Source organism: Drosophila navojoa, chromosome 3, assembly GCF_054131105.1.
Source record: "Drosophila navojoa isolate 15081-1374.11 chromosome 3, UAZ_NAV_1.0, whole genome shotgun sequence".
NCBI lineage: Eukaryota > Metazoa > Arthropoda > Insecta > Diptera > Drosophilidae > Drosophila > Drosophila navojoa.
In genome coordinates, this window is record NC_142891.1 from 29,475,653 (window position 1) to 29,489,318 (window position 13,666).

Consider the following 13,666-nt stretch of genomic DNA (forward strand, 5'->3'; position numbering starts at 1 on the left):
AGAAGATTCCAATTTTTGAACAGAGACCTGAGTATCAATAGCAGCCTCGACAGAAGAACCAGTGAATTAGGAGCGGATGACAAAACTGAAGCGCAAGGTGAGGGAGGCGCAAACGAATTAGGTGACGGTGTTGGTACAGAGGGAGGTACCAACAACGATAAAGACTCCAAATGAGGTGGGGACTCTCGAAATTATACTGGGTTAGTATTTCTTCAGCAGCAGCCATATCAATGGATTACAACAGAAATCTTATTCAGTTTTAAAAACTGGGCCCTTACAGCGCTGTACATTTAAAAAAAAATTGATATGTTTTTCAAAACAAATCGGACAAGACGAGCGAACACCAATTTTCGCCGTGAACATAATCTTGTCATAATCACGACCAGTGAGACCTGCACATTTAATATGCATCATATTATCGCACAACCAGCAATTGGCAAATTGCGCTTGTGGAGAGTCGACTGCCTATTGAGATCAAAGTAGAAATTACAGAAATGCAGCAGAAATAAAAACAAAGAGAGTTTAAAATATGTTGACAGAGCGAGTCACTATAGTAAATGGGAAATCAAATGTATGTAACAGGCAGAAGGAGGCGTGGCAGACCCCACAAAGTATATATATTCTTGATCAGGGCAACGAGCTGAGTCGATTTGGCCCTGTCCGTCTGTCTGTCCGTCCGCCGGTCCGTCTGTCTGTCCGTCCGCCCGTCCGTCCGTCCGTATGTTTGAACGCGTCGATTTCAGAAGATATAAGAGCTAGAGACTTCAAATTTTGATTTTAAATGTCCGTATATAGCGCGCGCATATCGAGCTTATCACTAAAAATCGATAACTCATCCCGTTATTTTGTTATCGATAAAAAACCTTATCGAAAATCAGTTATAAAATTATATTTCCCACATCTTTAAAGCTAGAGTCGCCTGTGTATGTGTGTGTTTGTGTTTGTGTTTGCGTGTGTGCGAATTATTATTGAAACATCATTTGCTCGAAGGGTTCTGGGGATCTCGTAGTCGAGCTGTCTCGACTAGAGCTTTCTTACTTGTTTATTTAGTTTTCATTATATATTGTACAATTCATTGAACGAAATTCATACAACTCTTATTTAAACTATTTAAAATGCTCGATTAGGGCGTAAAATATTTGGAATCAACCTGTCGCAAAGCAAGCTTTTGGTCTACCCATGGTCTTAAATAAGAAACCTTAGCGTATACACCAGGTATATTCTCTTCGCCACAACCTATACCCCATGCGACTATGCCAGCGGATTTGAATCGATTTGGTTGATTTTTAATTGGACACACTAATGGTGAGCCACCATCGCCCTTACAAGTGTCCTTACCCTTTTCTCCCCCAGCACACATAAAGCTATCATGCAATATAAAATGCCTTCCAAGTCGTGTTTCCCGTAAATTGGCTTGGCATTTTGCGTTTGAAACGACGGGTAAATCTATTTTTTTCAAAATAACTTGATATTCGCCTTCCTTTCCAAATTTATTTTTTCCCCAACCAGTTGCGTAACAGCGATCCAGCTCGAATTCCTCTCCTACATTCGGTAGGCAAATAGGTTGAATATTCATTTTCAAGTTAAATGGGCTTTCCAGGAAAAGCAGTGCAACATCATTATAAAGTGATCCCTTATTAAACTGTTCGTGATATATTATCTCCTTAACATAACGATCCTCGTGTGGAATTATTTCTACTTTCGTCTGCGTATCCCATTCACCAGCCCGTACTGAAATCAATATAGGGTATTACAAATTATTATAAATAAACTGTTCAGGCAATCTTACCTATAAGGGATTTTGCATCCTTATTATGAACACAATGGGCTGCTGTCAATATAACATCTGGGGCTATCAAAGCGCCTCCACATTCATATAAGTTGAGTTGCGATTCTTCTCTTAAAATTGCAACCATCCATGGAAATTCTCCAAATTCTGCTTCTTGATCAATCGCTCCCGTTATCTTAAAACCAACTCCGTTAGGGTTTTGGTATCCACAGCCCCGATCAATAGGTTCGATTGTTATATCTGGCTTTTCTTTCTGGTTATACAAAATATATATACATATATATTATATTAATGATGTTTAATTTGTATACCCTGAACCAATTGAAAATGGGAAATCGGGGTATAATCGTTTTGTTAAATGTATTTAACAGGACGAAGGAGATGTGGCAGACCCAGCAAAGAGTATATATTCTCGACATGTTAACATTTTTTTAAGTGTCTAGCTCTTGTATCTTCTGAGATCGACCCGTTGAAACATACGGACAGACGGACAGGGCTAAATCGACTCAGTTCGTCGGCCTGATCAAGAATATATATGCGGCTTATCATTTATCATTTTGCCTCTAGTCGAGTCTGCTCGACTAGTAGATACACTGAGCCCTCCAATCTGATATTTTAATCACTTTGTACTTCTTTTAGGCACACATACATACACACGCACGTTTTAGAGCTCAGTGATAAACTCGATATGCGCATGAAATACACGGACCTAGGAAAAAAAATTCAAGAGTCTAGCTCTTATATCTTCTGATATGAACGCGTTCATACATACGGACGGACAGACAAACGGACAGGGCTAAATCGACATAGCTCGTTGTTCTGGGGTCTGCCCCACCTCCTTCTGTCTGTTACATACATGTCAATGGGTTCATCGTATAGCTATCTTAAAAAAAAAAAAAGAACCAGAAATAATAGTTTAACTTTTACTTATAGTTAAAGTACCTTGTTGGGAATTTCACAACATAGTTCCAAATAATTTGAGCAAGTTCCGTCGAATCGAATATCTATTATATTTTCTCCACTAGTATTTATCGTATCATTCGCACATAACCATCGGGGCACACATTCCTTCTGTATACCACATGACTCATACTTGGTTTTCTCTTTAGCAGTCTCAGCTATTTGTGAAGGCCGCGTAGACTGGGTGGGATGTATCGGGGTTGAAGGAGTGGAACTGTCTGTTTTAAAAATCTCAGCAATAAGATCGTTTAACGAGGTATCATCGCCCAGGCAATAGCATGCAAAAAGCACTACAATAAAACACTTAATTTTCATCATGTTTTCTAAAAGAAACAAGGTAATTATTATTATTAGGTAATATTCTTCCAAGAACCTGTACAAGTAAATAAATTAAAATATTTCTTTAATAATAACCGTAGACCTTACAAGTTATATCTCATAATTGTGAGCATCGCATCCCATGTGTGCACACAATTAATAGGTTCTCAGTGAGAGTTAACAAACGTGTTTAATTTTGTGCTCTGCAATTTGGCTTATTTTCTTGTTAAATAATTTATTAAAGCTTAACAAAAGCTCCTTATATTTACTGTGCAAGGCTTGAGCCGTCGTTCACTGTGTCTTTTATAAACTACTTTTTATACCCTGAACCCATCGAAAATGGGAAATCAGGGTATAATGGTTTTGTTAAAATGTATGTAACAGGCAGGAGGAGGCGTGGCAAACCCCACAAAGTATAAATATTCTTGATCAGGGCGACGGGCTGAGTCGATTTGGCCCTGTCCGTCTGTATCCTTGAACGCGTCGATTTCTGAAGATATAAGAGCGCGCATATTGAGTTTATTACTAAAAACCGATAACTTATCCCGTTATTTTAGTATAGATGAAAAGCCTTATCGAAAATCAGTTATAAAATTATATCTCCTACATCTTTAAACCTAGTCTTCAAATCTTAAGTATATATTAAGAGGCCCTCACCAATATATTTGTAAAAGTATTTCGTATTTCAAGTACTAGAGACTTGTGCTTTGGAATGTACATACATTATGATAACGTTCTGAAAGTTTCATTACAATTGTTTGTATACGTATTGAATAAAATTATTTAACATATAAGTTCTCATAATATTGCCAACACTGCAGCGCAACCCAAGCGCAATAGGTTATAAATTTATATCTCCTACATTTTTAGAGCTATAGTCTCCAAATTTTAAATATATATATATATATATATATATATATATATATACGGATATATATAATATATACGGACATTTTAAAAAAAAGTTGAAGTCTCTAGCTCTTATATCTTCTGAAATCGACGCGTTCATACATACGGACGGACGGACGGACGGACAGACAGACGGACAGGGCCAAATCGACTCAGCTTGTCGCCCTGATCAAGAATATATATACTTTGTGGGGTCTGCCACGCCTCCTTCTGCCTGTTACATACTTTTAACAAAACCATTATACCCTGATTTCCCATTTTCAATGGGTTCAGGGTATAAAAAAAAGCCTAAACAAAGTACACGATATAATATCAATAGTAACACCGACCCGATGGGGGTATTTTAACTGAGTCAAATGCTTTGCTGAAGTCAGTATAAATAACATCCGTTTGCATTTTTTTAGAAAAACTGTCATTGACAAGCGAAGTAAATACAAGTAAATTAGTGGACGTTGATCGATTTTGAGCAAAACCATGTTGAGATGGTTGAATAATCGATTTGCAAAAATGCTGCAAGGCCGATGTTATAACTTTCTCAAATAACTTCGGAATGACAGATAATTTCGCAATGCCTCTATAGTTGGAAATATCAGATCTTCCACCTTTTTTATATAAGGGAATGATGAAAGATTCTTTCCAAATTGAAGGGAACACAGCAGTATCAAGTTAAACAATTTTAGTAATTGTGACTGAAGAGAAACACTGCATTGTTTAATCACACAACTAGGAATATTATCGGCACCAGCCAGAGAGGCTGCAGTAACTTTAGGAGTATTTATAGACCCATATTCAGAAAGAGGATATGAATATGAGTTGTTGTAGAGATTAGCAGAAGAATAAGTTAATTGAAAAAAATCAGCAAATAGATCAGAGGAATCCTGGTCATAGCAAGTTTTTTCACCACCAAGGACAAATGAGGACGGCAAACCAGAAGATTTACGATTCAAATTTACAAATGAATAAAATTGCTTGGGATCTCGAGCAAACTGACGTTTGCAACGTATAAGAGAATCCTCATAACAGCTAGAATTTAAAAGATTGAAGTTTGACTTGGCAATGGAATATTTGGACCAGTCAACACTTGAACCAGACTTTTTATAATTTTTAAAACATTTAGTTTTAATGTTTCTCAAGTTCAAAAGAGTCTTGGTCAACCAAGGTGGCTTATTTGAAACTGGCGAAATACGGCAGAGAGGGACACAAACATCCAGAATAGAGTTTAAGGTAGAGTAAAAAAACGATGCTGCCAAATTAATATCATTCGACTCATATAAAGTAGACCAGTCTGTTGAATTAATTAATTCATTAAGCAAAACAAAATCGCATTTACGATAACAACGACTTAGATTAGAAGGCAAAGGAGTAGAATTGGGATGATTATCGACAGCTAATAATACTTCTAAAGTGGGGTGATGTATATCCTCAGGTATACAGAATGGAGTCGATCTCACGATTGAACGATCATGTCTAAAAATAGTGAAATTATTTGAAAGGATTTCACTATTATGAATATTATTACTTAGCCACGTTTCAGTGAATGCAAAAATATCATATTGTACACTAAAACTGTGTAAGAATAGAGTTTTAAGTTTAGAATTCAAGCCGCGTACATTTTGATAAAGCAGAGACAGTACTTTAAATACGTTTTTACAAATTGGTGGCAAAGGGGGCGTGGTATCCAAAATCTGTTGATTACAAAATGTTTGTATTCATCATATGTACATATATACACAGTAAATCTGAAGTCTCCACGTTTAATAGTATTCCAATGAGGCTCAAAAAACATCAATTTTTCGATTATTCTCGATAACAAAACTATCGGACGAGTTATCGAAAAAAAAAATAAACTCGTACTGCGAATGGTATACACGAGTATTCACACAAAATTTCAGCTCTCTAGCTTGTTTCTTCTCAGATCTCGGCGTTCATACGGACAGGCGGGCGGACGGACGGACGGACAGACGGACAGGGCAATAGCGACTCAGCTCGTCGTGATCTGTATGGGGTCTGCGATAATTTCTTCTGCCTGTTACATACTTTTTCACAAAAACATTATACCCTGATTTCCCATTGAAAATGGGTTCAGGGTATAAAAATGGGTTAAACTTCATAAACGCAGCTCGAAAAAGTTTAGGAACACTTCGTCTGAAGTTTACAGTTAGGTCAATTTTAACATTTCAAACGGTAAATTTCTTTTTCTTTACTTCGATGCACATACTTGAATCATTATGCATTGCAATTTCATTTTTGTAATTTTTGGGTCAATATGGTCGAGGTAAGCAAATCCCACTAGAATAATAATAGATCTCTACTTAGAAGGGAAAAGAGTAATATAATAGTATCCTACAGAAAAAGGGCAACACTTGAAGCTCAGCCAAGATTGGGCCGGAGTTACTGTGTTACGCGATGGTCTGGAGGTGTATGGCCACACCTAGAGTTGGGAAACTGGTAAGTATAGATACCAAAATGGATAAACATTACTCTTTGAGAGCATTGAAATATAATCTCAAGGAGAGCGGGACTCAGCTCCGCCTGCAAAAGGCGGTCCTAATAAATATATTTTTTCATACTTATACAATTGTAGTTTCTTTTAAGTGTACCTAAACTTTTTTGGCATGCTTTTCTTGTTTCTTTTTATACCCTGAACCCATTGAAAATGGGAAATCAGGGTATAATGGTTTTGTTAAAAGTATGTAACAGGCAGAAGGAACGCCTCCTTCCGGCAGACCCCACAAAGTATATAAATTCTTGATCAGGGCGACGAGCTGAGTCGATTTGTCCCTGTCCGTTTGTCTGTCCGTCCGTCCGTATGTATGAACGCGTCGATCTCAGAAGCTATAAGAGCTATTTTTTCCTAGGTCCGTGTATATCTCGCGCATATCGAGTTTATCACTAAAAATCGATCACTACTGACGATATTTTATTATCGATTGAAAACCTTATCGAAAGCTAGTTATTTAATTATATATTCTACACCTTTAGAGCTAGAACTTCAAAATTTAAAATGAAGACTTATGTGTATTTTATATAATTTCGAATTTTGTTATAATTTACCCCCCACCCCTAAATTTACCTCATTACCATTAGCATTGTAAGAGGCGTTTTTCAAGTACTAAAGACTTGTGCTTTGGAATGTACATACATTTGAACATTATGATTAAGTTCTGAAAGTTTCACAAGTTGCACATAACATACATACATACATACATACATATGTATGTACATACAGTCGGCAAAAGAAACTTTAGGTACACAACGTTTTTCAATCGTTTTATTAAAAAGTGGTTAAATAACAAGAAATAAAAAAATGTGTTGAGATATTTTAAATTATACATTTGGCAACATAAGACCCTTATCATTAATTTATTTCAATAAAACACAGATGAATTAGACTAAATAATATGTATCAAGTAAGAAGACTCTAGTCGAGACTGCTCGACTAGGAGATACCCAATCTGATATTCTACTCACTCTGCACTTCTTTTAGGCATACATACATACACACGCACTTATTGGAACGCGCTCTGCTAACTGCAGCGACTGCGCTTGGGCTGCGCTATAGTGTGGGCAATATAATACGAACTTATTTGTTGAATAATTTAATTTTTAGGCATACGATCTTAATGATCTTAATTTTCTTCATTGAAAAAAAGTTATTTTTGGACTTGTTTTTTAGTTTGTATGCATACTTTTTCTAAGTGAATTTTCGTTGTTTTTTTCTTATTTAAAAAAAAAAAAAAAAAAAAAAAAAACTGTTTAATATTATTTAAAAAAAAATTGTTGATAAATGTGTGTTATTAAATAGTTTTTAACTAAAAAATATAATATTGATAACAATACTAATATTTATCATATTTACTCTATCAAAGTCTCACGTTAGGCCTGTACGCATAGTTTTTCTGGCAAGTGTATATCAATTTAGGTTTAGTTGAAGAATCTGTGTATTACTCTGAAGCCATCTTTATAAAACTTTCTTATCAAATTAAATTGACCTATAGCTACAACCTCAGCTTAAAGTATGTACATATGTATGTACAAATGTATGTATGAATGTATGTACGTAAGTGCCGAAGGTGATAAAGCCACATAACATTTAATAAGGTGGCAGGGGGTTTGTTATTCTTCAGCTCTGAACCCTTTTATTTAGGTACATACTATGTACATACATATGTACATGTATGTATGTATTTAATAAATATGTAAAAGCATTCGCAAACGTAAACATTTATTAATGACTTAATAGATCTACATGTACATACATAGTACATACAGTACCTTAATCTATACAAACATACATATGTACATACTTGTATACATATGTATGTATGTATGTAGATACATATTTCACTTCTTAGCCATTCAGACTTTATGATGATACAAAAAACCAATGACTAAATTAGTTATATAACTCCCTATCTCTCTATATCATACGAGTGTAATTTAATGTTTATACAGACCGGTTTAGCTTGCAAAGCCGCATATTAACAATAATACATATGTACATATGTATGTATGTCTGTACATACAACGTACATGTGTATCTATATTTAATACAAGCATGCATGTGTATGTATACATACATATGTATGTATTTATACGGATGCATTACTGTACTTTTATTACACACACAACCGTATCTTCAAGCGTACATATGTATGTATGCATGTCTAATGTACATATGTACATACATACATACAATACATACATATGTACATACATACAGTGTTGCCAGATTAGCTATTTAATAGCATTTTTAGCTATTTTTGAACCCTAAATGCTATGAAAATTTTGAAAATGCTATTAGCTATAAATTTAGCTATTTTACAAACGAATATTTTTATTTGATTTTAGTATTTAAAGCAAAAAAAAAAAAAAAAAAACATTTTTCGATTAAGTCCCAAATTGTACGTAATGATCTGCGCGATACTACCACCACGACTTTATTGTACTTGTGAACTTATACCATCGCTAATTCTTCTTGGCGCGCTTCTTGGCATTAATTGTGATGGATAAAAAATATAAGCAGAAATTTCGTGATTCCTGGAAAACAATCACCGAATTTAAGGATTGGATTAAGGAGGATGAGTCGGACAACACGCGGGCGTATTGTATATACTGCAAATGCAGTGTTTTTGCGTAATTGCACGATATAAAAATGCATGTCGCGACAAAAAAACATAAAACGGTTGGCGCCTTTGGGCAAAAAAACAAAATTGTTTTCGAGTCATTGGCAACAACTAAAAGTGCAAAGGAGGAGGCGGCATTATGTTTGTACGTTATTACCAATCCTCAAATGTTTTCAATGTAAAAACATTGAAACTATTCTGCGGCAATACGCAAAAATAAATTTCATTGAGTGGCACAACACTTCAGAGACAGTCAAGTTCTGGGCGGAAGTCCTTAAATATACTGATGCCGGTGGCGTAAAAGTTTTTAAGGATTTGGCTGAGTTTGCGTTGGAGCTGTTATCTTTACCATGGTCCAACGCAGAAGTAGAACGAATATTTAGCCAAATGAATCTAATTAAATCCAATTTAAGAAACAGAATGCAACTGAAGACGCTTGACGCTATCTTAAGCATAAGGCATATATTTTATGTGTTTTATTTGCAGATATGGATTGCGCAGGAATGGCAAATGCTGCCATGATTATACCGTGCCTTCCAAATATTTAAAAATGATTCCAGTTAATCAAAAATATAATTCTGATGATAATTTGGATGTGGACCAAATTGTAACATTATTAAATAACATTTAAAAATAAAATTTAAAGTAAATGCATAATGCATAAAGGTTTCAGCTATTTTGTAAGCTATTTTAAAATTTGTTTAGCTATTTTCAGCTATTTTTTAGAGACGATTTTGCTATTTTTATGTCTCAAAACCTGGCAACACTGCATACATAGGCACTGATAGATTTGTGCGCTGCGATAGACACACGCACATGTGTGTTTCTTCCAAATATATGTACTAAACATTGGTTATTGTTTACAAACAATGATAAATGATATATATATGTATATACATATGGACATATGTATGGATATATATGTATATATACGTATTTATAATTATGTATATGTATAAATATACATCCATATGTATGTATACACTCACATTTAGATATAAATTTAAACATGTAAACATTGTTATAACACAAGTTCTTACTGGTTAATATATTTAACATATTAAGTTAAATAATACACTGAATAAAAATACGTACATAAATATATATGTATGCACATATGTATGTACATATGATTATAGCCTTTTTGAAATAACTTCACGGTTCGCTGTACTACACTCGGAGTATAAAACGAAACTGATGCTCTTGTATTTTGAAATTGAACTTGACTTTGTAAGCTTTTGATCGCTTAGGTTGCGATCATCTCCATAGAAGCTTTAAGTCAAGGCAGAGATTTGATATTTTACTCAAGAGCTCTCGCGCAAAACGCATCGTGTGTATGTACATATGGTTGTATGTAGATGTACAGATGTATGCTATATACATCACATATACATATATTCATACATTCATACACATGTACGTATGTATGTATGTACATTTTTCAGTTTTCTCACCTGCAACTATGCAATATACATACATACATATGTACATACATATGTACGTACATATATACAGGTTTTTAAGACACTTAAGAAAGCTCTAGTAAAGACTGTTCGTCTTCGGAATCCCCTAAACCCACTGAGGAACTGATATTTCAATAATTATTCGCGTCTTCTTACACAAGAAACACACACACACTCACAGCCACACATACATACATACATATGTATGTATGTATGTATGTGCGGGCTCGTAAACACGCAATGGCAGTGTGAGATTACTTCGGGAACTTATTAAACATTTCTTCATTAAACTTTCAAATCGTCATGATAAGAGTCTAGTATTTGAAATACGCCTTTTATAAATTCAGTTAAAAGACGGATATAGTGGATATGGGTGGGTGTGTGTGTGAATTATAACAAAAATAGAAATTCTATAATAAACATATGAATGAATATATAAATTTTTGCGCATCTAACTCTAAAGGTGCAGAATATATGTATACTAATTATTCCCTGAACGTATTCAAAATGGGAAAAATGTTAAAATATATGTAACAGCACTAACCAGACAACACATAGACTAGATAACGAGAGGAAAGATTTTTGCTCGCTTTTTCTGGGGCTTTAGCACCCCAGACGGCTTTGAATTCGCTCGTCGAATTATTTTTAGGTTCGAGCTACGAAAATATACGAAAGCACAATCATTTCGCTTCACACGTTTGACCGAGATGGTCAAATGTTGAACAACAGATCCCTCTATGCTCAATCTTTCCCTTGCTCTCTCTCTTTCTCTCTCTCTCTCTCTCTCTCTCTCTCGAAGCTCTTTGCTCTCTCAAATGTGTATATGTGTGTATGCATGTGAGCACAAGCAGCAGCTCACGAAAATTGAAATTTCTTCGCAGCCCGAACTCTTCAAACCGTTTGCCAAGCTCGTGCACACAAAATATTTTCGTTTTCTTTATTATTTGTCACTTTAGTCAGTCAGCTAATTAAATAAAAGCGCGCCTCTTCAATTCAAACCCAAAATCGTTCGCACAATTCTAAGTTGTCGTAGGCATACGTCAATGTTCATGTTCCATGCATACATACATGCACATACACCCACGCACATGTAAAGACATATAGGCATACAAATGCTTCTACAAATGCTAATCCATAATTGTGAGCATCGCATCGCATGCGTACACACAATCAAATCAATATGTATGTATGTGAGCACTTCGCAAGATCGACCAAATGCAAATGCTGGGCTTTAAAATTTCCACAGGCAGCAAGACTTTCGCACACAGGTATACAAATGCTCATAGTACATGTAGCAAGGGAGAGTGTGTGTGTGCATGCTCATCGCGAAAACATTTTAACTATGAGCATCAACGCTTTCATACCCTTTTTAGAAATAATCATGAAAAAGCTAGCATTTTGTATACGTGACAAACGCTTTACAAATTTCGGTATACCCTTCACTCAAAAGGAAAGAGCTGGGATGGTCGCGAACAAAAATTTAAATTTTTGTGAGCGGCTGAGAGTGATGATTTCAGCAACCATAGAGAGCGAGAGAGAAGGACTGAGAGAGAGAGAGTAGGAAAAATGGCACATACAGTGGCTCACACCTTATTTCGTGCAGCAGCATAGTACAACTTTGAAACCGTATTCCCGCTAAACCAGTAAAGATATCCAAAAAATTTAAATGAGGTTCTATTTATTGATTATTCATTATGTATTAACACTTTCAATTATTTTTATATTATAATTAATAAGTTTTAAAACTAAAGAAAACTAAAAAAACAGCCCTTTTCCATGTCACAGCTTATTTCGTGCACTTCACTTTCAATGACTTTATTGTCCAAAAATTCTGTAATTATGATAATATTTTAACTCATTTTTGTTTAATCACCTCCTTGAATAGTGATTCCATCGAGTTTACTCATTTTCGGGTGATTCCACTGGAGATTTTTGGCCAATCCTCCAACACGGCCGTTTTGAGGTCATTTTTATTGAATATTGACCATTTCCGAATGGCCACGCCCAATTTTGCCCACAAATTTTCTATAACGTTCAGGTATGACCACTGGGCCAGCGGATTTACCACATTTGGACTGTTCCAGATCAGCCAGGACTGGTCAATACCCGGTTTATTGTTTTGGTCATTTGCCTGATGCAATCGGGATCGCCCTTCTAGACCCAGTTCTTCTGCATTTTGGAGCAAATTCTTCTTCAAAAAGGATAGGTACATGTTATTGTTCATATTACCATCAATGAAAACTAAGTATCCAACTCCCAAACCCGACCTGCAGGCCCAACCATGCAACAGCCACTGCCATAGCTCATATTTGATTTTAGGTGCTGATCTTTGAGCTCAGTATGTGCTTAGCGGCAATCATATTGGACCCATCCGACGCAAATATATTAAATTTCGACTCATGTGCATATATATGGGTCGGATTGGAAGCAATCTGCCTGGCGCCCACCAAATACTGAGCTCCAAGATCTGCACCTAAAACCAAATATGACCTATGGCAGTGGCTGTTGCATGGTTGGGCCTGCAGGTCGGGTTTGGGAGTTGGATACTTAGTTTTCATTGATGGTAATATGAACAATAACATGTACCTATCCTTTTTGAAGAAGAATTTGCTCCAAAATGCAGAAGAACTGGGTCTAGAAGGGCGATCCCGATTGCATCAGGCAAATGACCAAAACAATAAACCGGGTATTGACCAGTCCTGGCTGATCTGGAACAGTCCAAATGTGGTAAATCCGCTGGCCCAGTGGTCATACCTGAACGTTATAGAAAATTTGTGGGCAAAATTGGGCGTGGCCATTCGGAAATGGTCAATATTCAATAAAAATGACCTCAAAACGGCCGTGTTGGAGGATTGGCCAAAAATCTCCAGTGGAATCACCCGAAAATGAGTAAACTCGATGGAATCACTATTCAAGGAGGTGATTAAACAAAAATGAGTTAAAATATTATCATAATTACAGAATTTTTGGACAATAAAGTCATTGAAAGTGAAGTGCACGAAATAAGCTGTGACATGGAAAAGGGCTGTTTTTTTAGTTTTCTTTAGTTTTAAAACTTATTAATTATAATATAAAAATAATTGAAAGTGTTAATACATAAT

General features: G+C 35.5%; 1 protein-coding gene and 1 long non-coding RNA gene across 2 annotated transcripts in view; one reads left to right on the plus strand and one right to left on the minus strand.

Moving 5' to 3' along the window:
- Nucleotides 1-13,666, plus strand: part of LOC149091978 (uncharacterized) — a 192,948-nt gene that overhangs the window by 15,545 nt on the left and 163,737 nt on the right. The window lies entirely within an intron of this gene.
- On the minus strand, nt 993-3,072 carry LOC108658760 (phenoloxidase-activating factor 2). The gene is made up of 3 exons (XM_030390694.2): nt 2,732-3,072; nt 1,790-2,042; nt 993-1,731 (listed from the first exon to the last, which is right to left on the minus strand). Exons 1-3 carry the CDS (start codon nt 3,065-3,067, stop codon nt 1,124-1,126), a joined length of 1,197 nt encoding a protein of 398 aa, XP_030246554.1. The 5' UTR covers nt 3,068-3,072; the 3' UTR covers nt 993-1,123.

Bases quoted from the DNA above. Each gene is read 5' to 3' on its own strand.
- LOC108658760 (XM_030390694.2), bottom strand. From the start codon at position 3,067: ATGATGAAAATTAAGTGTTTTATTGTAGTGCTTTTTGCATGCTATTGC. The intron at 2,043-2,731 runs GTACTTTAACTA...TTGTATAACCAG, and splicing joins GTTGTGAAATTCCCAACAAG to AAAGAAAAGCCAGATATAAC. The intron at 1,732-1,789 runs GTAAGATTGCCT...TATTGATTTCAG, and splicing joins GGATGCAAAATCCCTTATAG to TACGGGCTGGTGAATGGGAT.